A 27,288-nucleotide genomic window follows, 5' to 3' on the forward strand; every position below is an offset into this window, starting at 1 on the left:
TAAAAATCATGACTTCATTTTTCTTGACAATAAAACGAGTCTTATTCTTAACAAAGAGCCTCGTTTTTACACCTCGTTTTTACACCATTATAGAGCACTCACTTTAATGAAGAGACTCATTAGGTGTTTGGGATCTTTTTCAGGGGAACTCTGCCTCTGTCTCTTGGGTGGGTAAGTAGTGGAGGGAGCCACAGTATGTGACCTTCTGATTACCACATGGCCTCATAACCTCGTGAACCATGTCAGTATCGCTACCTCCTGTCCGTCTGGTCAATTCTATTGATTCCCCAGAAAGATCTCACAGTTGCACTCACGCTTTACACTGTCCTCCATCCTTAATCTATTCATGCTGCCTCATGACTCACCTCCATTTAGGCTTATATATCATCGCAACCCCTTTAAATCCTCTCTGGGATGAACATACTGAGATGTACTGTCAAAACTGGGAAGGTAAACAACCAGTGAAAACATTGTATAACACCTTTTTTTCCAAAAGTATCTCCACTGACCTATAGATAAGCGCTACAGACAATATCTCTTTGTATTGTAGTGTACTGACAGTGGTGCCTTGACTCAGGGGCGTAACTAGGCTTTATGGATAGGTGGGCTGAGCAAAGCAAACTAATGTATTTATATAGCGCATTTCATACACAAGGTAACCCATTGTACTTTACATGATTAAAAGCATTTAAAACTAAAGAAAAAAAACAGCTCATAAGCATTTAAAACGAGAGAAAAAAAGTACAATTAAAACAGCGGACAGTGGAAGAACTATCATTTAAAAGTGGAAATGCTCTAAAAATCATGAGAAAAAAGAATAATTTTTAACCTGGGCTTAAAAACATTCACACTTGGGGCTGACGTCACTTCTGCTGGCAACTTATTCCATGTCTTTATGTCTCAAAAGTATTCTCTGTCAATTTACTGTCTGTTGTCGTACTAGAGCGGTTCCAACTACCGGAGACAAATTCCTTCTGTGTTTTTGACATACTTGGGAAATAAAGATTATTTTGATTCTGATAATAGCTAAATGCTGCTTCACCATGTTTGCTTTGGACTCTGTGCTCCACTAGTCTGTCGATCTCAGAGCCCTACTGGGTTTATATTCCATTAGCATTTCTTTCATGTATTCAGTACCTAAACACTTCAGTGATTTATAGACCAGGAGCAGAACTTGAACTTTTTTCTGACTGGGAGCCAGTGTAAAGACTTTAGAATTTGACTAATAGGCTCTGACCTCTTGGTTCTGGTCAGAACCGGAGCTGCAGCATTTTAAATGAGTTATAGATGTTTAATCCTATTTTTGGGGAGTCCAGTCAGAAGACCATTACAATAGTCAAGTCTATGTGAGATAAAAGCATGGATGAGCTTCTACTGGTCTGCTTGGCACATGCAAGCCTTCACTCTGGATATGTTCTTCAGGTGGGAGAAGGCAGTTTTAGTAATTGCCCCTTGCTTAGCCCCCAAGAGATGTGCAGGATGTGAGGGAATGTAGCGCATGAGTACAACATTTCAAAAACAGCTAACAAAGACTGTTTATTAATACACTACACAAAGTATGTTTACAGCATTTACCACAAAAAAGAAAAAAATATGTCCACAGTTTTGTATGCAAAACTGCATGAAAAAAAAGTCACTATGTTGTTACAAAGTTTGCCAAGCCCATCACATTCAATAAAAAAATTTTTTTGGTAACATGAACGACTACATAAAAAAAATCAGATTTAACTAAAATTCTGACTTGGGTATCATGAGCTGCAGTGTGAGCGTAACCTTAGACCCGATACACACATAAAGACAATCGGCCTGTCTTTGTGCTGATTTTGCCCCTCCCGACCAAGCATGTCAAACGCCAGACAATTATACATATATAATTATGAAATTATCCAATAAGATTGTCCTTAGGTCTGATGTGTGTTAATAGTGGAGCAATAGAATCTTTATGTGTGGTGTGCTGTGTTTAGGGTCTTGGAGCACACCACACACATGACAACCAAAACTGTTGAATGGCTGATACATTTGTATTTATTTATTTATTTATTTTCATCATGTGTTGGATCTGTAGCAAATAAAAAAATATTTTCGGAGTGGAAAGATCTTTATGTTTACCAGGCCTTAGACACTTCCTTAGCTTATTTTAAGACTATTAACTTGTGTTTTTTCGGGTTGTCAGTGAAAGGAATATGTAGGTAATAGATGTTTGGCAGATGCAACTATTATCCATCCATTTTCTGAGCCGCTACTCCTCACTAGGGTCGCGGGCGTGCTGCAGCCTATCCCAGCTATCATCGGGCAGGAGGCAGGGTACACCCTGAACTGCTTGCCAGCCAATTGCAGGGCACATATAAACAAACAACCATTCACACTCACATTCACAACTACGGGCAATTTAGAGTCTTCAATCAACCTACCACACATGTTTTTGGGATGTGGGAGGAAACTGGAGTGCCCGGAGAAAAGCCACGCAGGCACGGGGAGAACATGCAAACTCCACACAGGCGGGGCCGGGGATTGAAGTCCACCGTCCACCGTGCCGCGCAATTATTATATATTATATTATGCAAATATTTGGTATACTCATGAATTTGAGAATGTCAGGTCCCCCCTCCTTACTTGTGTTAATTAAACCTTGCTGTGTAAATTATTGGTTGAGTCAGTCTGGAATCCAGAAACGAATCAGGCACACTTATCTTTCAAATTCTGCTCATCGTAAAAGGTTGGCAAAACAGTCAGTGAAGCTTCACAGTTGGTTTCTCATTTTTACTCTTCAGTTTAAGCCAAAAGCCTTGTTTGATCCTAAAAACGAAAGCATTCAAAGATTTTTTAGATATATTTTTTTGTACTTCCAAGAGCTGTGACGTTTTCGCAATAGCTTTGAATGCGATCATTACACCATGTGTGCGTCAACATGTCGACGTGAACTCCACATAATGGCACCAGACGTCCTGGATTCATTATCCCCTTTAAATGAACTGCGTTGGCTTCTCGAGGGGGGAGCATGTTAATTGTGTCTTTAGGGATTTGTCAAGCCGCCACCGGATGGTAATAAATCGCCAATAGATGAGCGCGGTGGCACACCTGGGATGAACCTGGGTGATGAAACCACCGGAGATCCATTCGTGTCTTCTCTTCAGGCCAAGAGACGCTTTCGTTGCGCGGTATCAGCAAAGCGAGAGCTCGCCGTTAGAGACGACGGGCACTCGGGGCAAAGTGCTACATGTTGTGTTACTGTGATAATTTTTTTTTAGTTTAGTTTGTTGGAGAGCTTGTGATGCTCAAGCAGCGATGGCCACGGGCAGGATTGATTGGTAGAGCTGCCACAGTCCCTGAGGTGCAGATGAATCAATGGTGCAACCAAAGCACAAAGCTACATGAATATGTTGTCTTCCGGCAAGACGCTCCTCTGGGATTTTCCCCTTTCTATTCTTGTCACTCCGACTCACTGTGTCTGGACTTGTTTATGCCCTTCCTTTTGACTTCTCCCAAGGCTTAACACATCAAACTCTTCTTTGTGCTCATTTGTGAAATCACAATCATATACTCAAAATATACCAAAAGTACAAAGAAAACTTGGGGAGCACCTCTGAATCACGGTTCTAATCAGACGGAGATTGGAGATGGGCATGGTATCTGATTCATCAGTCATTAAGAATTCAGTCCATACTGTGGAAATGATTGTTGACTAATAGCGTCTTGAAGCAATTGACCAGCCTCCGTTGATTTAATCTCAACTAGTTTGCAATTTAAAGAACAACATGACCTGGCATTTTGAACATTGCTTTTCATTGGAAAATTGATAATTAAATGATCTTAAACAGCCAAACAACAAATCCCCCTTTGTTGCAAAAAGTCAGACTGCCAAAAATGTATTAAGAGCATGTGGGAGGGGTTAAACATTTTATACATGGTGTCTCTATTTTCCTGTTGCACTTGGGTCTTAAACATATCCCCCCACAATAAATGGGGGTTCTTTGAAAAGTGGTGCCTTGAGGTATGAGTTTAATTTGTTCCGTGACCACACTTTGATCTCAATCATCTTTCCCTATCGAAATGAATGGAAATGCCATGAATCGGTTCCAGCCTCCAAAATACCCAAAATGTTTGGACTGTTTTTTAAATATGAAATATAGCCCTCTATAATATTGTACTTCATAAAAAACATACAATTATGACATAATAAAATAGAGTGTAAAATTGCCACACACACAGTTTTTGCCACATTTTTTTCCCTTCAATTCAATAAACAATGTGTAGCTCCTTCTGGTGTGCGTGACTTGGGCAGACATACCGATATATTGTGCATGGAGATGGTTACAGCTCCTCAGTTAGGAAGCAATATTAGTCCTTCTTTGCACAGGATAAAGAATATATGCCTGTAGTATTGTTATATTGTCTATCTACATGTGTTGCTCCACTGTTTGTGTTCAATACATCTGTTGCCCGCAACACCAATGCTATTCGTTAGCCTGTCTAAGGCGTTTGGTATTGTTTCTTAGCATTAAGCTAAATGGACTTATCTAAGGCAAAAGGTATGTGGTTGTTTTAAATACACATGTAATTCTCTCTGTTTTATGTTCATTTTCACAGTAAGCTTAAACCTTTGAACAATTATTTACTATCTGCCAACTGCTGGTTGTTGTGAACTCAGTTGAGTTCCCTGGCACCATACAGCGCTTGTCCCAAATTTATGCTCGCAAGTCAAAGCAATTTTTTTTAAAAATATATATCGTCCTAATGACGGCTCGTATCACGAAAAACTCTCATCGTATCTCAAGGCACCACAGTATCTCACACTTAAGAAACTATGGCGTTTTCCCATTATGTGTTAGCATTAAGCTAAGCTTACTTTCCCTGAGGCGTTTGGTGGTTTGAAATACACACAGTGTAATTTTCTTTGTTTTATGTTCAGTTTGATAATTAACTTCAACTAGGAGTGGCATTAAAACGCTTGAAGCCTCTTTTTTTATGAAGAATCTTGTTCACTGCTACGATACAGCGTTCGCATCTCAGGTTTTTCATTTCTCAAGGCCCCCCTGTATATCATTCATATCGTATCATATATAATTTTTTTGTGTGGTGTGTCGTGAGGTTTTCCTAATGTAACATTTGTGCCTTGGCTCGGTAAAGATTGGGAAACAAATTGTCCTTCGGTGTGAATGTGACTTTGAATGCATGTTTGTCTGTACGTTCCTTGCGATTGGCTGGCGATCCCTCCAGGTTGTACCCCACCTCTCGCCCAAAGTCGGCTAGGATAGGCTCCAGCTCCCCTGCCACCCTAATGAGGACAAGCGGCACAGAAAATGGATGAATGGGTAATTTCGATGTGGTTGCATCCAAGGTCGTAACGGGTGGCCTGTATAGGAGTATTCAACATTGCCTCTACTTCCACTTGTGCCTCCTCTGTTAATGGCCTGATGCCTTATGCTCCTCATCCCTGCCCGACTCCCCACCTTGCGCAGAGTTGGCTGGCAGCCTCCGCTGGCAACGCCTTCCGCTCTTTCGCCGACAGCATCCCCACTCCAGCTTCCTCAGCATCTAGGCTGTCCCCTCCCCCACGCAGCAGTGCACTTCCCTTGCTTTTTCCTCCCATCATCCCCCCCGCACACTTTCTTCTCGCTCAGTTCAGCCTCTGATGTGCAGGAGCAATAAAAGCTTCGAGCTGCCAACAACTATAAGCCACTTTTGCAAAAGGATCGCACACTTGGACACGATTTAAATGGCACAAGGGACTTACTTCCGTCTTGGAAAATTCATACTGAGAAATAAGCAATGGAATGTTTCTGGTTATGCTGCATTTTTTTTGTTTTTTTAACAGTTTGGTCACCATAGAAACAGCTGCTGTACTGAGCTCGAAAAAAGGATTTACATTGAATCTGACTTTTAAATATGATGCAATTGTCCAAGCATTAAAACGTTATTGTCTCAGCGATGGCTCGGCAGTGTTCTGCACTTTTACAGTTTAACTTATTCAGCAGCACCTATTATGGATCAATAGGTGTCCTTTGTTTTGCACAATGAATGGAATACTGTAATCACTGAGTGAAGCACTGTCAGACCTCACGCTTATCATTCTTTGACGTAAACTGCTCTGCGTAATTGGGTCAGGGTAGATTCTTTTCAACCTAATAGTCTTGAGTTCAAATCTGGGTTGTGGGTGTTACTCCTTCTGTTAAAAATGGTGTCAGAAGTAGGATGTTAGCCATTTAGGCCCTCCGTGTTGTCCTGTTCTAAAGTTGAAACTTGTTGAATTTATTCGCTATACTGTTGTTTTTCTTTCAGGCCATTTGATTTAGGTTCAAATTTAGGTTTTTAGATTTCTGTTAAAAATGGCATGTTACCCATGATGTTCTGTTCTAAGGACCCTTAGAACAGGTGACCCCTGCATGATTTGATAAGTGTACAGGTTTTTCAACCCAATCTGCGTTGGTTCAACTTCAGGTTGAGGGTACTATTCCTCAGATTTCTTTAAAAGATGTCAGATGTAGGATGTCAGCCGTGAGGTCTTCCATGTCATACTATTCTCAGGACCCTTAGGACAGTTTAAGTCTGTGTAATTTGGTCACTATAAAGCTTTTTTTACAGCCAATTTGACTCAATTTCAAACCCAGGCCCTCATATTTCTGTTAAAAATTGTGTCAGAAATGGGATGTTAGCTATCATGTGGTGTTTTAATGACCCTTAGGGAAGGAAACACCTGTGTGGTTTTGTAAATCAACTCAATCGATGCTGTTTCATAGCCAGGTTGAGGGTACAACTCTTCAGATTTCTGTTAAAAATGGAGTCAGAAGTGGGGTGGATAGCCCTGAGGTCCTTTGTGCCAAGCCCAGTTGTAAGGATTCTTGGGATAGGTGAGCTCTGTGTGATTTGGTCAGTGTCTCACTGTGGTTGTGTATGTGATCTGGCTTACATGCCAAAGACTCTTTAGCGGCAGAATTGGGATCACCCACCGTGAGTCCATCAGTGGACTCTTGGGACATGTGATTCTTGTGTGATCTGGTAGGTACACGTTAGGGTTGCAGCTGTTGAATTTTTTAAAATGTAATATTCTACCGATTAATCAAGTAATCTGATAAAAACAGATTTTGCATTATTCAACAACAATACAAAACAAAATGTGCATGTGAGGTGTAGATATTTTGCTTTGTCCGTTTGGGGTCACCATCCGCACGCTGCACACTGTAGTATCAATGATTTTGAATGTGTGTGTGACTTTAAAAGGTGTGGCCTGGCCTGGTGAGTGATGTCTGCGTCAGCGAATAAGAGTGTAGTTAGCTGTTGTAAGGTGGACAGCTAGCAATGAGGCCCCCTGTGGCATGCCCAGCTGGTTAGTGTACAGTTTTTTTAGCCAACTTGACGATAGTTCAAATCTAGGTTGAAGGGTACTGCTCCTCTAATATTTTTTTAAAATGGTGTCAGAAGTGGAGTGGTTAGCCACGAGGCCCTCTGTGTCACACACAGTTATAAGGACCCTTCGTTCAAATCTACATTGAGTTTTTGAGTTTATTTTATTATTACCATACAGTAATTTCTCATGTATAATACGCCCGAGTATAATATGCACCACCAAAATTGACCCCAAAACTCAGGAAAATCCTTCTACTTATGTACACTACGCACCACCGATTTGCTACTATTCATGCTCAAAACATGAAGCATTGTGCGCATTTTATTAGGTTTTTCAAATAAATATTCTGCTCTGCGTGCATGTGCTGATGTTCGTGTCGTTTCCTTACCATACATTTCTACTCCAGTTCTCATATAAGCAAAGAGCAAAGATGGTGGTCAACTCAAATCAATGCTGAATGATAGGGTAAGTATAATTTTTTAACAGTACTGTAGCATTTTCAATGACCACCGGATATGCTAGTCTCTTTTACTTGAGGTTTATTGTGAAACAACAAAACACAGCTACTGTGGGCCGTAGCCGGTACACACGGTAAATGTACTAAGACACTGCTCTGCTACTCCTGGACTGTTCAGAAACTCAAAATGTTGTGGGGAACAGAACGAAACGTAGCAAATGTAACAGGTAGCTTACTCGCTCCAGCAGTCTCTCTCTTCTTCTCACACACATAGCAGCGAGATGCATTCAAAAAACCCCGGAAATAACAGCGCTTAACGCAACAGCTCAGCAAGCAACACAACATGCTCCCACAACCACACACAACCATAAACACACATAACCAATTTGTTACAGTACTGTTGAAAATAGTTCAATCTTATAAAATAGGAGCTTTTCTCTGGGTTTCCTCCATAATCTCACATTAGCATTGTTTATGTCAAACTGCCGAGCTGCATCTGACTGCGGTAAATAACGAGACGAAGAGACGAGAACCAGTCATGTCACTTTACTCTTCGCATACAAACTGAGTGTTTTCACGTCAAACAGCCAACTACTCCCTTTGAATGTTTCATCTTCTGCGCCATCTTCGAAGATGCCCTCCTCTGGCGAATGTCTCCCTCTTGTGGGTCACCGCATTCACGTTCTTTTTAAAAGCTGCAGAGTAACTTTCCCTTCTTTTACGCAACATTTTTTTATTTGAGAGATGTGCTCCGTGAAGTGGCGGTACAAGAAATAAATCTGCCGAAATCCGACAAACTTGGAGTCGCCCGTGAGGCCGTCATAATTCTCAAGGTGCGGTCGAAAATGTACTAAGGTGCTGCTCTGCTACTCCTGGACTGTTCAGAAACTCAAAACGAACGCGCATTATCAGAGTAGAGTTAGGGCGTCAGATTGAATTTCCGAACACACTCTTTGTAAGCAGTGAAAATTTACTGTATTATATATAAATGAACATTATATGTTACATATCATATTGGAAAGTATAACTTTTTCACAACCCAGAGGTACCGGTATATGTTTATACAATGTGAAACAAATTTTTTCCCCCCACCTCCCTTTTCCCTATGTATAATACACAGTATTGGCTTTTAATGATTTTTTTTTGTGGGAAAAAATGTGTATAATACATGAGAAAATTCGGTATTTATTTTTTTGCATTTCTCTTTACACATAACACATAATCCTTCTCCATGCCTAAAAGCTTGTCAGGGGACTCTGCTGACAGCACTGCGCTGGGGAGTGTGTGTTAGTGTGTGTAGGTGGCTGTGTGTGTGTGTGTGTGTGTGTGTGTGAGTGTGTGAGTGACTGCATGCAAGAGAGAGCGCGATAGGAAGAGACAAGGGGAGTGCGATGAAGAGGTACTTCGTGAGCTCTTCTCTAAATAGAATAAAGATCTCTGCGATGCTGGAATCGTTTTAAGAAGCCACAAACAAACCCAATTCCAATGTCGCTTCTGATGGATGATAGTAACATCTCCGAGATTGACACTAGATTGTCTCCAGATTGTCCTCACCGTAGATCTGCAGCCGAAAATATGCCTGAGCCTTGTACCAAAATGAATATCATCCTTCAGATTTTACAAACTGGAAAAACGTCTTCACAATGGATAAGTCCGTGAAAACCACTCGGGTTTTATTTTATTTCCTATTTTTTAAACCACTATCAAGGCTGGCTGAGTTCAGTGTTTTTTATTGCAGCCCCCCCAACCTCCCAAAGAAGCCATTTTATCTTTGCTGTCACTGTGCTGACTCTGCGGCTGCCTCACTCTATTAGGCCACAGAAGCTGCGAACTATTAAGAAAAGAAAAAGTGCATTTATTGGAACCTTAAACGGAGATATGCTCAGGGGCATGGGAATCTTACAAGTTGACTCTCCTATGTGTATCTATATGCATAAAAAACATGCATGTTAGGTTCAATGAAGACTTTAATGTGTCATTAGGTGTGAATGGGAGTCTGACTGGGGGTGTGGGGGGTGAATGAGGATAAGCGGTATAGGGAATGGGTGGATGGATAGAATGAAGATGGTCAATATTTTCCATTAATATCTCTTTAACTAAGGGCTGAATTAATTCAAATTTTTTTGTAGTCGTTGCTGAGGTGATGACAGTTGATTTAACATCAATTAATCAAGAATGTTATTCTTGATATTTTTACAGGAGGTATGTTTCATTAATATCTCTTAACTAGGGGTTGTACAAATTCACTGGCCAAATTAACCATCTCGATTATTTGTGTACAAGCACTTAAAAAGTAAATTTCATATGTCCCATTCTACAATTGCTATTTAATATTCTATAAATACATACAAATAAATACTTCTACCCTAATAAACGCCTTGCTCTGAACAGATGTCAGTCGAGTAAATAAATAATAAATGCACCAAGCCGCTATCTGAGCAAATATGGTATTATGGGTTAAATGTTAACGTTAATTTCTTCAGGTCACTAAAAGTAATTTTTTTTTTTGTTAAAGATGCACTTTAAAAAAAAAAAACTCAGCAGAGGATTATTTTAATGCTGTTAGTGCTGTCACATGGTTAATCCAATGAGAGCGCTAAACTGCAGGCTGAACTTAAATTTTGACGGACCATCTGAAGGTTTTTTTCCTTTACCACACTTGAGGTATGTTATGAACATAAAATGCTAAGTGAGTCGAAAGCCAGAAATGAAGGAACGACAATCCTCAATCCTTCAGAAAGCCTGAACATCCTCATTACGGGAAATACAAGACTAGCTTTAGAAATGCCATTGACAGTGTGGTAGTAGTGAGACTGACCTTGCTAACACTGGTTACATATCTGTAAATAAATAATTTTGCCATCAAAAGAACGTTCTCAATCTTGTTCTTGTTGTTTTATAGTTTGAGGTGTCATGGAAGCAAAAAATATTAGTATCAAAGTCACTGCTCAGTTTGACGTTTTTCACAAGCTCACTTTCTCCACCTTTTTATCAGATACTGGTGTTTTTGGTGAAACCCACCCATGTTCTACTGCTGATTACTAAAGAATGGAAAATGCTAGATGCAAACCTTTTTTTCTGGTTAAAGAAGAGTATCTACTCTCTCTTTTGCTGAGTTCGGTGCTTTATATTGTCACAGAGCACAATATTCTGTGGGCCTTGAAAGATCAGTCAAAATGCTGTAATCTGCTTGACAATATAGGAAACTGCTTTGAAATGGCAGTGAATTAGTTAAGGGTAATGTTGCAAGATGAGTCTGAAAATAAATACCTGTTATAGTTACATTTAACTATTAATATCGGCAATTCTAAAAAAAAAAAAAAAAACATTTAGGCAGGAGGGCCTCAATTATTTACGTTTTTTTGCTATTCACGACAGGGTACGGCTCCATTCAGTCTCTCCTATGAAAAAAGAAGTTTTAAAATCAGAGGTCAGCCAGCATCCTGAAACTGATTGTATTCGACCTTTAAGTTGTCACTGTATAGCAGAGGTGCCTTATATGCGCTCAGTTGGAGTATTGGTGGGTGAACACTGCGGATTTGTCTGCCGTGAAAAAAAGTGAGTTGTCGGAGTATCTCTCATTATGGGGCTCTTGTCTGAGATGGGCCACCCCGTTGCGGATTGAAATGTAATAGTATTGTCTTATACGTGGTCACACAGGCGAATACATTACCATTTACTGTGAGAAGAAGTGTAATGGATCCGCACTTACACAATTCTCTGCTCTGCACGGGCTGCATGAGCAATGGCTGCGTCAGAATCCAATGATGTTTTCTTCCCCGCAGCTTCACTTCCAATACCTTTTCTCCAACCGTTGTCATTTCCTGCTGTTTATGAGTCCCGCAATGAAGGTGACTGTGCGCGGATTCTCTTTTATTGTCTGAAAAATGAGTAGGGTAATTAAATTACAAAAGAAAATTATAATATTATAATATAACAATTAAAATGTGTTCTGTGAAATGTCGGAAAATAGTAAAAAGAAAAGTGCAGCATTCTCATCATTGAGCTCCCCGTTGATGTATTCCAATTGCTTTTACCGCCCACCAGCTGTTCAAACTCAAAAGTATTTAATTTGTTGTCATATACAGAGAAAAGACAAGCAGCTTCTTCACATTTAAATAAGCTGAAACAAGCTAAATTCAGAAGTTTAGTCTTTGGAACAATGGGGTAATTCCAAAGACATTCATTTCTTCCAATTGGTTTGTAAATACATATTTTCATGTGATTCTATCAGCAGCGAACACGTCTGCTAGTTTCTACAACTAATACTCACAACATCTTCACCTATACAGTAGTTTCCAAAGCGCTAGTGGTTAGCACATCTGCCTCACAAGCAAGAGGTTCTGAGTCCGAACCTCTGCCCTTTCTGCGTGGGGTTTGCATCTTTTCCCTGTGCTTGTGTTGGTTTTCTCCGGCTTACTCCGTTGTATTAGGTAAAAATAGACTATATTTGGAGCCAATATTCATTTGTTTTTAAATACTAACAGAGTGCAAGGAGCTCCCAGGCTCATCGGCATGTCTTATAAAATTTAATGACAACTTACGCAAACAAATAAATACTGTAGCTCCCAAAGGTTTTCCGCAGTAAATTAAGTTTTCCAAAATTTCAATGTAACTGAAATGTTAAAGTTCACTTATCTTTGAAGTTGAAACAAAAACAAAAAGTGCAAGGAGTTCCCAGGGTCACCAGGGTTAGCAAAACCAAAGCAAAACTGTGCTCGGAGTTGGCAAAAGTTGATAAAGCAATTCCCAAATCGGGTTGTTCTCCTTGTGTACTGACCTGTTAAACTGCATATGTTGGTAATGAGTGTATCGTATAAATTTGGTGTACAGAATTTGAGACCGCAAAATGCTAAATGTTAAATGGTTAGCAATCGCGATGAGCATTTGCGTGCTAGCAATTACAATCTAAAACACTAACTACCATTCAACTCACTCATAAATCATGTTATATATACATTACACATCTAACAGTGTCCTAAAAATCACTTACAGGCGCTTTTCTGTCATTTGTGGTAAAGTTTATCAGTAGCCTAACACTGCGTCCATCTGCAATAAATGTCCGTGTGAAACATTGGTTCCGGCAGCGCAAACATGGTTCAGGTTGGAACTTTCTTTGGGGGTGTCCGGCAGAGCTTCGAGAGAGAAATTTTGCGTCGACCTATTTATGAAGTCGGCTTAGCTAAGTTATTTGATTTGATTTGATTTTTTTTTACAGCCCTATCCAGGCTTTTGTCGTAATTACCTCTCCTACCTGTTCTCTGTCCCAACAATCATTATTGTTTCCTTGCTGGATAGAATGATTTCCCGGAAGTGTGATTGACTTGGATTTATGCTGTGATCATTATCCATCCATCCATTTTAGAGCACATGCCCTCGCTAGAGTCTATCCCAGGTGAAATTTTGAAGTACACCCCAGGACTAGTCGCCAGGCAATCGCATGGTACATTTAGTCAAAGTCTTCAATTAATCTACCAAGCATGTTTGTGGAATGTGGGAGGAAGCCGAAGGATCCAGAGAAAACTAAACACAGGTGAGCCTGAGCTGAGATTCAAACCCAGAACCTCTCAACAGTGAGGCAGACACGCTAACCACTACACTGTGCTTATTGTATGTTCCCTTCATACTTTGGTGTATTTATTTTGGGATTCGGATTAAGGTGGGAGTAAAACGCTTTAGTCCAGCCACTAAGTCTGAAAAACTGTAAGAGTGAATATTTGTACTGTCCAAGCCAACTTTTGTAATATTAACTGTGGCCTTGTGGCTTTGTTCCAAAGAACTGTGTTGACGGTTAAAATGCTTTCAAAAAGGTGACAAATGCTTTTGCACAGAAATCACATTTTCAAATGAAAGCCCTGACTTTTGTTCTAGTCACTGCTTCTTTTCAACAAGCAGCGAGGAGGCTTATGACTTTGGAGTACACAGATTCCTATAGTTGGTTTCCATAGAAACACAGTCTCAGGCAAGCGTGGCTTCTTGGAGTTACATAAGGTGTTGCCCATAATATGAAATACACACAGATGTGGGTTTTCTCCTTTGTCTGAATTCCTATTTTTAGGGTTGAGACACAAAAGAGTAATTTATGCCATGATTTTGACTTTTATGTTAGTGAGATCTGTGTGTGGCATGTTGTTGTACATCGTAGGTGTCAAACTCAAGACCCGGGGGCCAGATCCGGCCCGCCACATCATTTTATGTGCCCCACGAAAGCAAATCATGTATGTCAACTTCCATAATTCTTCCGAAAATCTGTACCAAATTTTAAAACTGTAGTATGTAATAAATAACAATGATATTGCAGGCATATTTTTTGTTACTAAAACCCTTTTTACAGTAGCTTTAACAATAGCTGAAGAAACGATCCCTTGATTTCAAAACTAGTTATCCATCAATTTCTTGTGTATATATAATAATATGATGAGGCGATTCAACATTTATATGGTTCCACAAATGTAACAGACCTCTGACCTCCTGCCCAAAGATAGCTGGGATAGGGTCCAGCACGAACGCGACCCTTGTGAGGATAAGCGGCTCAGAAAATGGATGGATGGATGTACTTGTCCGAGTAGTTTTAATGAAGCATACTTTTTACTTTTACTTGAGTATTTGTGTTAAGAAGAAACAGTACTTTTACTCCGTTAGAATCATCTACGTGCCGCTCGCTACTTTCATTAATCAATAATTGCGTGCATGATCCAATTTTAGACTTTCGTTTTCGACTTCCGCATGGGGCGCCGTTGCTCCAATCTTTTAAAGCCGTTAATGGCAGTGGATTAATATACCAATATATTACTTAACTGTACAGACTTACAGGAATAAAGTCAACAGACTAATGAAACCACTGTGACGTGAACGTTGAAGGGAGACAACCATCAATATTGTCTGAGACAAGTCCTAACCAGAGATAATCCCCTAGTTACCCCAAGTGGCTGGAGGAAATATATATATATATATATATATATATATATATATATATATATATATATATAATGAAATAAATAATAATAATAAAATGATAAGTAGACGGACTCAGTCTAGTACCCAACGGCCAGTCTCAGGTTCATAGCATTTCGGCGGCCTTCTCACGCTGCACAGCCAAGGGGCCTAGGGCAACGAAGGCGGCGACTGTGACACTGGAGAGGACGCGGACCAGTGAGGGTGATCCTCCAACCTCCCAGGCAACAATCTGGCAAGCCAGAGATGCAGTCACAATGTTGTTGGAGTAGGAAGTAACCAGTTCGGACGGAGGCAGGTACGTTTCTGAATGTCGTAGATCTCTACGCCCTCATGGATGGCCCCAACAATGGCCTGTTTGGATGCCTGGAAGGCTACCTCCAGTTCGGAAGACCATGAAAACCATGAAAAGTATTTCGGGAGTCAGCATGGTCGCCGCACCTACCCTCGAATTGAAACTTGTCCGCATTTTCGACGATGCCTGACTGACCAACACGTATAAGGAAATCAATGGTCCACCGCCAGTGCTGCACTAGGTCAGTGTCATAGTGAACAGTGTCGTCTACACAACGTTCGTTACACTCAAAGTCAGAGAGGACAGCATCAAAACGCCGGTTGAAGCCATCCCACCGACGACAGGAAACCTTGTGGTGCTCTTGTGTCACGCCAGCGGCCGAACGGCGTGATGAAGGTGGTCAGATGATGATCCGATTCGCAAAGAGGTACACTGTGGTAGCCATTCCAGGCGTCTATGACAGTTTTCAAGGAGTCCTTTGGGATACGATGCGCAAAGTGGAACGGGGATTCGATAGCGAAAGTCTCACATTGTCAGAACTTGTTGAGAGGTCCACTGTCCTGCGGGGGGAGCTGTCATGTTTACGAGTGACTACCATATGAAGGCACCGAGTCAACGACACCAAGGGCTTCGTCCCGTAGGAGGTCATCATACACCCTTTGCTGCCAGTGTAGATGCACAGCGGCGGCAGTGTGGCATGCTTTCGGTGTGTCTGCTGGGTCCACATGTATTTTCGATGGGTGGCCCATTCATGCATGGCAACGTCTGATGAGGGCAGGTGTTGAACGTAGAGGAGGCGTATCCGTCGAGCAGCCACTCTTTCATTTGTTATTATCTAGCATGCAAGGGAATGGCGGAGGGGCTATCCACTGGGGACATGAGTAATGCGCGGCATGGGGACTATATTGGCCCTTGCAGCCGCTGTTGGTTGACCACGTGGCATTGAAGGATGAGGACAACATTTTGTGTGTCCAGGGTGTTGAGACCCTGCCCATCATATAGCCTCACTCTGCTGTCGCTAGACAGAAAGTCACTAGTCAAGAGGCCGAGGTCAAGCAATGAGTTGTAGGTGAGGTACATTGTCCGGACTGAGCTGCTCACGTTTATCACGGAGCGGCAGGATGTCGCCACACCACAGCTGGGGACTGTCAAGAGCCTAGCGAAGAATGCCCCTCCGATGGCTATAGGGGAGCGATTGGCGGTAGACAGGCTGAGTATAACAGAGTGCAGATCCTCTCGTGAGAATCCACAGGAAAGGAACTCCTCCAGAGACCAAAGGTTTGATTGTGCGCCAGTGTCCGCAATGGCTGATATCTTCACCTCTTTGACAGAACCACGGCCACTGGTGCCGCCAACTTATCAATCGAGACGATGACTGACACGGGGGTGATCTCTCAGCTTGGCGCGTTTCCACTCACCCTTAGACAAGTGGTGCTCGAGTCTGATGGGTGTGTGATTGTGGACATCGTTCTGTGTTGTAGGGGTGTGGCGCCGACCCCTATGATGTGTGCCCGGGCGGGCCCCAGATTGGGTTGATGCAGGGTTTAATGGACGAATCCATGATTTGTCAACAGAGCGATGGCAAGGGCCTCAGACACATCTTAGGTTTTGAAGGCACAGCCAGGGACACAGCATTCGACGACAACCATGGCACCTTCATGAAGAAACACACTCCTCGATGTCAAGTTATATATTTAATGACAACGATGAAGGATCCCTGTAGAGATACAATAACATATGTGGGCTAAGGCTAACCACTCTTACTTAAATATATGGTAAGGATTCTAACAGTAACTAGAAAGCTAACTATGATATTAATATACGAATATATTCATTAACTCTTCAGACTTACAGTAATAAAGTTAGCAGACTAATGAAACCACTGTGACAATGAACGTTTAAGGCAGACAACCATCAAAATGGCTGACTACTATCTGGGACGGTCCTAACCAGAGCTAATCCCCTAGTTACCCAAAATGGCCAGAGGAAACCTCTGCAACTTGGACAAGAAGCCAGCAAGTCCAAGTCAATCACATTCAAGTTAATTCCAGTTGTTTATTGTCACCTACCCTCTCAGAAAGATACACAAATAAATCAGTTGAGTTGTACAAATTCTTGGTCAAATTAATGGTGGAAAAAGTTTTAAAAATGAGTTATCTTGGTCTACAACACAAACACCTGGCATTTGAACAGGGGTGTGTACACTTTTTATATCCACTGCAGCCTTGTTCCTGTTTTTGTATTCTACCTGGTGAGCTTACAGTATTGTGCTGTTTCACAAGTAGAAACAATATAGTACAAGACCATTTCTTGGGGCTGTTTTTGCCTTAATTTGTTTTTTTGTTTTTGTTTTACAAAGATTTCATTTTATAAAGATTTTTCATTCCTTCCTTCATTCATTCATCTTCGTTACCGCTTATCCTCACTATGGTCATGGGCATGCTGGCGCCTATCCCAGCTGACTTTGTTATAAAGATTTTATTTATTATATTTTTAGATTAAGTGATCTTGTTCAGCAATATCTGAATTTGCACATTCATATTTTATTTATTTTTATTTTACTTGACGTGCATACTCTGATTTAAAAAATAAATCAGAAATGATTCACTCGTTACTCAGTACTTGAATATTTTTTTCACTGAGGAGCTTCTTTTACTCAAGTAATGTTTTGGAGGACTACTTTTTACTTTTACTTGAGTCATATTATTCAAAAGTAACAGTACTCTTACTTGAGTACAATATTTGGCTACTCAACCCAAATGTGCCTGTTGTACAATATGGGCAAATCTCTCACAAATGTAACTGCGCTAGATTCCTCTTTGCCACCACTGTATGTGTGTGTTTGTGCACGCTTGTGCGTGTGTGTGTGTGTGTGTGTGTTTGTGTTGCCGAACACCTGCTCTTTAGCAACACAATTAAACATAGGTGACGCAAGCGCCTCTTTAATTATGCCGCGGCCCAGGTGTCAATCCTTGTACAACCTACAGCAATTGAGAGAATATTAATAACTATGATTAAGGGTTGTACCATTGTCCATTTTCAACATGATTTGACAGCCCACATTACTGACTTTTTTTTTCTGTGCATGTCTGCAGACAAGGGAACATGCTGTGGCGCTGCACGGGTTGCCAGCACTTGGGGCGAGTCAAACGTTTGCGGCCACTAACCTTATTAATACGTATTAATGTAAACAACCGACGGGTGTCAACATCGAATCTTTTTAGAATCGACTCTCCTATTGATTATTAATCAAATAATCGAATAATAATCGCCGCCCACGATTACTAGTTATTAAGTTTTTTTTGTTTTTATTTAACTACTAACATGCATTTTATTCTAATTTATGAGGGATGGACTTTAATCTTTAAACTGCATAACTGCATATGTTGGTACTGAGTATATATGGTATAAATTTGGTGCTCAGAATTTGAGACAGCAAAATGCTAAATGTGAAATGGTTAGCAATCAAGATTAGCATTAGCATGCTAGCGATGACCATTTTAGATAACGAAATGACAGCTACCATTCAGCTCACTCGTACTTATCATTTTATATGTACATTACACATCTAACAGTGTCTTAAAAATCATTTACAGATGCTCCTTTGTTGTTTTTGGCTAATTTTATCATTGGCCCAACACTGCGTCTGTCTGCAGTAAATGTCCATGTGAAACATGGGTTCTGCGCTGAAAATATGGTTTCGCGTGGAACCTTTTTTTTTTTTTTTTTTTCCCAGGCGAGCTTTGAGGCAGAATTTTCCCCCCCCATGCCATACACTGTATGCTGTATTAATGGTATTTCCTTTCATTTCACTGGGGAAAGATGATTAGAGCTACGCATATTTTGAGTTACGAGAGTGGTCAGGGAAGAATTAAACGTATCTTAAGGCACCCTAGTATACAAGTATGGTAAATCAATTATAGCACCCCCAAGGGCCGCTGCTGCTGTATTTCTTCTTGAGAAATTCACCATTCCCATGCCTTACAGTAACTCCAAGTGCAACAGAACAATAGTAATTGATGTTGGCTCTAGCTTCATCTTTGTGTATTACTGTAGCCAGCTTTTGCCTCCGGCACATATTGGCTTTATCTGTTTGAACTCCAAAGCTTGTTATTTTGATCTTGTGGGTGTGTTCGGGGAGTCGGCGGCAATGCAGCATCGACTGTAATATTCGATAAGCCGACTTGTGGCGACATATTCCGCACGGTTTTAGAGCGGCTCAGGGTAGCTCCCGGATTGCGATCCCACTTTACTCCCGACCGCGGCTATATTTCTTATTAGCTTTTTTTCCTCCCCATTAGATTCATGGCGGCACACTTCCATATGCCTAAGGCCTCGGGACTGGGAGGCAATTGTGCAGAAGTAATACTATGAATACCCTCAATGCGCTGAATGTTCAGTCTCATGCACATCTGTGCTTGTGTACAGAGGCAGAATTCTTTAATGACCTTGGGAATCAGGCACAGATGCCTCCGCTTCCAATCATGACATCTTCATCTCACTTTGGACCGATGCTGCTATCGCGGCTAGAAGGCGGTAATTAAAATCTATGATAATAAGACGGCGCTTTCACCAATTTCCTAATGGATTTCAACAAACCTTGACACCAGTGCCCGGAAGCCATTCCTTAATGCTAAAGAGGAGGGCTCTTTGGACTGATAAAAACTGATTTAATCTTTTTGTTTTAGATGCAAACTCAATTATAGATTATTTGAAAGCTCACTCACGCTAATAAAATAAATAGGTGGTGAAATGGCTCAGAGCGCTGTCGCAAGCAAAGTGGTAAGATGTAATGCAAGGGGTTATAATGGCAGCTACTCAATAATGGTGATGGGCTGTCACCACTTAGCAGCCAATAACATGTGGCTGATCCACTGTCACTTTGATTCCAGGTGTAACTTTTTTACATTTTCTATTTTGGTGCTTTAGTGGGAGCACATCAGGAAGGCTTCAAACAAAAATGTCAGGAAATAAAACACATAATAGGTAAATACTATGTGTGATGTTAAAAAAAAAAAAAAAAACACCACAAGTTGGTATTATAGTGGACCCCTGACGCCATTATAATTGCATTGGGGAAAAAATACAAAAAACATTTTAACTCTTTTTTGAACACTTGTGTAAGCACATTAATTCAGTTTTATTCATTTGTACTTCTGTACCTTTTTTTTATTATTCATTTGAGTTGTACAGGTTATAGGTCACATAAGCTTCGAAATTATTAATCTTGTTCTCATATTCCCCTAAAAAAAAAAAACTGCCATTTGACCGGGGTTGTGTAGACTTTTTATATGATTTTAGGTAGTATAAATACACTAGTTTTAAGACATCAGTGTTTTTAGACTAGCTATTTGTTGTAAAGAATCTTCTATTGGCAGATAATTTTGCTTAAATTAGGTAATATACTGTATTCCTCATGTCCTTACCTTTTTTCTATATTTTTAGCACAGTTTTGGCAGTATACAACACATTCTAACGCATAAAACGTCTATTCACTCCTGGAGAATGTTATTCTTCATCCTGAAACAAAAAGGAAAACATTAAAACTTTTTTCATTTTTACACATCTCGTTAAAGTTGGACGTTGGCTATGATATTAAGCTAATCCAAATCAAAAGTACAGTATGTAACAGTCTTCATGTGTGCTTTCAAGAAGCGGGGCCTAATGTGTTGCTATGTAATGCTGGCGAGTCTGCGTGTGTGTGTGTCTGAGCATGAACTGTGGTTGGCAGCAGCTTTTGCATGAGGGTGCTCATTCAATTTGTGTTTTATTGTTCCCCTGGCATTCTATAAACGGAAGGAAAGGATGTCAGAGACTGTGACTCTCCTTTCCCACATGCAAGAGCCTACAGTAAGTAATGTTGGAAGAGAAAAAAGTTTTCTAATCCAGAATACAGTGCCTGAAACAAATACTTGTAGAGAAAGTCACTTGCGGAGTTTGTTGTCTTTGTTAAGAGGTCACACAATTCGACATGGAGACATGCAGCATGCAGAACGTTCTCAAAGCTGGATTTTTATAAAGTCGTATCTTCTGATCAATACACATACTACAGACACTCACAGCCAGGTGGTCAAAAAAGAAAGGCAGAGCTCTCAAAGGTGTGGGGTGGGGGATGGCGGCTGATTCAGGGGGTCCTCCCTCTCGTGGAAATGCATGCAGTCGGCTTCGCAACGCGACCTTTCGCAATTTTTCTTGAGCAGACTGGAGGCACTTCTTGTCTACTGTTTCTAATTGAACCAATTGTCGCAATTCACGATTAAAAGTAGAAAAACACACTAAAACGAGCAATACAATTTTCCATTACAGTAAGTGTAGAGTATTGTAAAAAGAGAAAAAGGATTTTAAAAAAAGAACAATATAACAGGGGCTCAAATGATTTACTTATTTTATTTAACCTTTATTTATTGCAATTAAGAACAAATTCTCATTTGCAATGCTGACCTGGCTGCAGACAGCAGAGTAAAATGAAGCAAATACAAATAAATACCGTACAACGAATGATAAACCAACAATATAACGGGGGAACACTATTCAGAGTTAAATGCGATCCTTGTACAAATCAAAATGATCAAAGATTTAGCTTAGTATGTTCTGAATGTAACACAGCTCTGGATTGACTTGGATTCCCTTTTAGTCCCATTAAGCAGCATCATGACTACCATCAAAAGAGAGAAAGACCGTCTGAAGGGTTTTCGGCTGCAGCCAATACTCTTGTGTTTTGCTCCTCCACCGAGTAATCCTTGATCTTTTTTTAGTGCGCTAAATGCAAGTAGCTCAGAGGACCTGAGTTTTAGTGTAAAAGTTGTGTTTTACCCTATTTGTCGGATGAAAGCTCACTTTCCTAAAATAAAAAAAACATATTTTCTCTTGTTATGTGCCATCCTTAAGCAGCATTAAACAAAATGCTTGGAAATTTGTGCTAGGTATGATTTTCTCTGTTGTAACTGGTCCAGTTAAGAAGCCAGTTTATTTCTCTTTTAGGTGATTCCCCATCCCCAAGGAAAATGCACTTGGGTAAAGAATAGACTAAAGCGGGGTCCACCAACAGATTTTTAAAATGTGAGAGACCCCACCTATGACAAGGGGAAAATTGGTAAGTGTGTTCTTACGCTCCCCAAAGCCGATGTCTGTGGTAGTACCAAAACGGACCTGTAAGAAGCAGCACGGTGCAGAAAAAAGAACGGTAATGATAACGGCACAAGCTTCAGGTTGCGTCCTCGGTGGCCATTGTTGTGACCTCTGTGTTAGCCACACACACAAGGATTTGTGATCATAAATATTCAACAGTAGGAATGAGTCAAGTCACTTGATTTTGAGTATCAGCCGTAAGTACACAAATGGTCAGTAGTGAGTGGAAGAATCAGTAGATAAATGTCCCCGGCCTCTGTATAATGAAATTTACCACATGAATGAAACATTTTAGTGGACAAATTGAGTCTATCATATATGACAAATGCAATGAGAGTTTAATGCAGCATCTACCTCGCACTAATTTTCAGGTTGAATTGTCCTTTTTATGAGTCACTCTGCAGTGGCTCATAAACAATCGGTTTAAAAAGTGACAGTAAATTATAAGCTTTTATTTTGGCAGCTGTGTCTGTGATGTCATGGATTGAGTCCTTTTTTTTTGTTTTTTTTTTGTCTCCCTGTGAAATTGAAAAAGCATCTCCAAAACTAAACACTGGGTTGTAATGGAAGCGTGCCAAGCCTGTGATAAAAGCACCACCGTGTTCAATCACCTCCAAACATTAGTCCTTGCTTGGCCAATACAATGACGGATCATTTGCGGTCACTGCTAAAGATCGCAGGTGTCCAACTCAAGGCACGGGAGCTAGATCCGGCCCGCCACATCATTTCATGTGGCCACTAAAGCAAATTATGCAAGTCTACTTTATGATTCTGGCCAAAAACTGTAACTAAAATGTACATTGTCTTCACTTTTAGTAAACAGACACGCCGCCGCTGGAGTGAAGTTAAAAAAAAAAAATGCTGATACACTTGCAGCCATTTATTGAACACAGTCAAACATACAAATACAAAAATACAGTACATTTTCAAGGAGCATGGAGCAGACGTAAAGCATTTTTTTCCCTACGAGACAAGGCTATGGCTTGACGAACTGAAGCTCCTGCCCTCACTTCAACTTAGGTCTTGGCCACAAAATAGCGTGAAAGCAATATTTTTATATTAGGCATGCCTGTGGCAAATAGGTGAGTTACTCAGCAAATAACAGAGGATATGTTCCAAAAAAGAAAATCTGGAATGCTGGAAAATGCGGGACTACGAAAATACAAGCATTCAATTTAAAGTGTTATTGTGTTCAAAACTTAACCAAAAAAATGTTTGTTTTCGTTAGGCTTGGATGGATTTGTGGCATTTTAATGGGAAAAGTCATTTTGTGGCATCTTGGTTCCAAGGAACCATGTTGAAATGAGTTGAAGAGCTTCATGTGGTGCTTTGCTTCCATCTTGTGGCTTCTATAGGCGATTGGAAATCTTTTAGGGGGGTCTCAATAACTTGTGGATTTCCGCTTTTGGTGGCAGTTCACTGTACAGCGTGTGTGGCTTTCTGCTTTATACTGTATTGTCTTTTATTATGTTTTTATATTTATACCTTACAACTACAGATAGACCCATATGTTTTTATCTTTTTTCAGCTACAATACCAATACCGGTTATTAGTAGTCAAGGAGGCCGACATATCGGTATATGTGAAGCTGATATTCATTTGCTGTAACGGGAAAAATATTGGCATCAAAGTTTTTAATAATACAAACTCCACCAAATAGTTTAAATGCCTTTAAGCATATATTTATTAAACAGGTTTTCAGCTTTGCAACATGTTTTAAAATTCCAACAAAAAGTGCAGGGAGCTCCCAGGCTCAGCAGCATGTCTTATAAAGTTAAATGTTAAAACCTTAACAAATAAATATAGCTCCCTAAAGTTTTCCAAAATGTCAATATAACTGAAACGTGAATCTTTCACTTACCTTCGTTTAAAGTTCAAACAAAAACAAAAAGTACAGTGAGTTCCCAGGTTAAGCAGCATCTCTTATAAAGTAAACTATATATATAATTATTATATAGTAAAAAAGTAATATATAATTATAAAAATATATATAAGTATATATAATTATAAAGTAATGTAAATAAATAAATATAAAAATAGTTCCCTGAAGTTTGCCCCATTTTAACTTGATCTCTTAATGGTTTTTGAAAAAAGGCTGATGCCGATATGCGTCAAAATGCCGAATGTCGGCGCTGATCGGCCCGGCCAGGTGAAACCATAACGGCAACGGTGGCCCTTGTAAAAAAACGACCGTGACACTCCTGTCTCGAGTGAATTTTTATGGAGGTAATATGACATCTTTTCATCTTGTGTTTGTGCCGCTTGACAGGGATGACGTGCCAAGCGAGGACGTCCTACACCGAGGACGAGGTTTTGTGGGGACACCGCTTCTTCCCGGTCATCTCCTTGGAGGAAGGCTTCTTCAAGGTGGACTACTCCCAGTTCCACGCCACCTTCGAGGTGCCCACCCCGCCGTACAGCGTGAAGGAGCAGGAGGAGGCCCTGCTGCTCTCCTCACCCCTGATGGCGCCGTCCCTGTGCAACAGCGGGGAGAAGAACAGCTCCCTGGACTGCCTGGAGACCCTGGAGGACAATGACAGCACCACCAAGCTGCCCGCCAAGCTCCAGAAGATCACGGGACGTGACGGCCTACCCAAAAAGCTGCTGAGGATGAGCTCCACCACCTCGGAGATGACTTACAGTTTCGGAGACCTGCCCATGAAGTTGCAGCGAATCAGCTCCGTGCCCGGCGTGTCCGACGACAAGCAGGGCGGGAAGGCCTCCAAAATGAGCACAGAGCCCATCAGCAAGTCGGTGGCGGACTTACCCCCCAAGCTGCAGCGGCTGGCCGGGGGAGGCAGGATGGACGGACACCTGCCGCCCAAACTCAGAAAGATGAATTCAGATCGCTTTACATAAGGAAGACACCCGTCTTTAAACTTTCCTTGTGCTATTCCTGATTTATGAATTGACAACATTCTTCTCAATATGTGCACAAATACAATCTGCGTATAAAATTCCTTCTTTCCATTTTCAACTGGCAATTTAAAAAGTGACTCGTTATTTTGTGGTTTGTTTTTAAATCTAGCTTTATCCCCAAAAAAGAAAAAGACCAAAAAAAATTCACTTTTTTTTCATGATTCACTTTTCGGCTCAGATAAAATGTACAAATGGGTCACAGGACTGAATTTGATTCTAATACAGTGGTGCCTTCAGATAATGTACGAGTGGCTCGACTTTAGAGTTTTTCAAGATATGAGCCATCATTTAGCCAAATTTGTTTCAAATTCTATTTAAATATGGATGGTTTTTGTCTTGTTTTTTTCGGGGAAGGCTGGAATCCATTAATGCCAATTCACGTCCAGTTTACACAAAGGATTTTTTGGAGCCTATCTCCCCGTTATTCATAGAAAACCTTGCCTTATTCACGTTTTTATTAAGTATACTGTAAGTCTGAATATTTTTTCATGGCAAGATACTGTCCACAGTGTGTTTATAAGTATGTGAAATGCCTTGAGCCTCTTCCCAAGTCTTTTGGAATGACGGTTTGTGGTATGTTGATAGTTTGAAGTTTACCTTTAAAAATAGGCAATTCTAATCACTTTTCGGGAAACCTCTGCCATTTGCAGATTTTTGCTATTCTCAGTCAAGCTCTGCCTCGTTTTTGTTGAACACTTGGGCCTAGTACTTTATTTTAACCGTGGTTATTATGGTGGGATTTGGAAAGCTATTTTTTGAGGTTACATTTGGTGAAAAATGTTTGAGAACCACTGCTCTAAACAATACACAATTGTCCAGGTTATAATATGCAAGTTGTCTTATTGTGGCGGCTAACACGCTCACATAGAGTGTACCAATGCCCGTTATTGAACATATGGATGACGCAAACCAAACCAATAAAATATTAAAATCAAACTCAGTCAGTGGCCTGTTTTTCAAGCATTTTTGATCTGAGCCGAAAATTGAATTTGGAAAAATGCTTCCCTTTCTTTTTGTTAAATCACAAATAACAAAATAATGAGTGACTTTTTCCTTTTTTTAATGATTGACTTTTGATTGCCAGTTGAAAATGAAAAGCGCGAATGATACACAGATTCGATGAAGTGGAGCACATCTTGTTCCGGATGTATGGTGTGTACACGCAACGATGAGAGACCTCGGACTCTTTAGGACGGTGTACAATTAGCACAATCAGGCATGTAAGAAAACAGCGCATGTAGAACCGAATCTCAATAACTCCTGGCATGTTATCTTTATTTATTAAAAAAAAAAAAATCCATTAATAAATCTACAGAGAGTGGAAAATTGCACAAAGCCATACAATTTAAAACCAACATGTCATGATTCTAGTTTGTGGGGACGGGCGGCAAATAACATTTGTTCCTTGAGTTTCTTGCTTTTGTTGTTTAATGTAAAGTTGTGACGATGTTCTGTTGATTGCATGCTCCTTTTATTGACTATACAAAAGGTAATAGACAAAGATGTTTTAGCCTTAAACTATATTACCTTGTTTCCATCTTCATGTTCGTTCACTGTATTTCTTTGCTCTTTCATAGGCGTGCTATTTTGCCATCTGCCATTTTTAATGACTCTGTTTGTTGCACAAACATGATGGATATTTTGTTCAACGATGCCTTCAACACTGCATCTCATGTCCCACCTGAAATGGGCACAAAAAGCTACGCAATTTCCACATGTTTATTAAAGTCACGTTTCAGTTCAAAGGGTCTCTCCCTCTACTTGATAAGCACAACGCAATCACTCGTTGAGGCGAGCTCATATCAATTAGCATTTAAGTATGGAAAGCTGTTTGAGCATTCATTTTATATCCATCTTAAGGTCCATGCACTAGTGCGTTCTTTGTCCTCACTAGTACGTAACAATTCTGTAGAACGACTGTGTCTTTCTAGTCATGTTTTTTTTTTCACGACTAGGGCCAGTTTTAACCTACTCTGACCCAATTAAATCTTAATAGTAACCGATGTTGCTACACTAGTAATACTTCAAGGCCCAACTACAGTAGCAGGCATGTGTTGTGTACTAGTAGCCTTCTGGACCCTACTAGTTGCACCAAAATGCCCACTGGTTGTTTTGCCTCACTGGTAACACGTAGTTGTACTACTAAAATGTCAAAGTTGTCCTACTAGTACGTAGAAATGTCATACTGCA

The 27,288-nt window shown here is 40.5% G+C and overlaps 1 protein-coding gene across 2 annotated transcripts in view; it reads left to right on the plus strand.

Moving 5' to 3' along the window:
* The window catches only part of kcnj3a (potassium inwardly rectifying channel subfamily J member 3a), a 43,724-nt gene extending 16,777 nt beyond the window's left edge, over positions 1-26,947 (plus strand). For both annotated transcript variants that reach the window (XM_061692547.1, XM_061692548.1), the window contains one exon: positions 24,449-26,947. In XM_061692547.1, coding sequence (XP_061548531.1) covers positions 24,449-25,038 — 590 coding nt within the window. In that variant the 3' untranslated portion in view covers positions 25,039-26,947. The remainder of the gene's footprint in view (positions 1-24,448) is intronic.
* The last annotated feature ends 341 nt before the right edge of the window (positions 26,948-27,288 follow it).

This window comes from Phycodurus eques, chromosome 12 (genome assembly GCF_024500275.1).
Source record: "Phycodurus eques isolate BA_2022a chromosome 12, UOR_Pequ_1.1, whole genome shotgun sequence".
NCBI classification, from domain to species: Eukaryota; Metazoa; Chordata; class Actinopteri; order Syngnathiformes; family Syngnathidae; genus Phycodurus; species Phycodurus eques.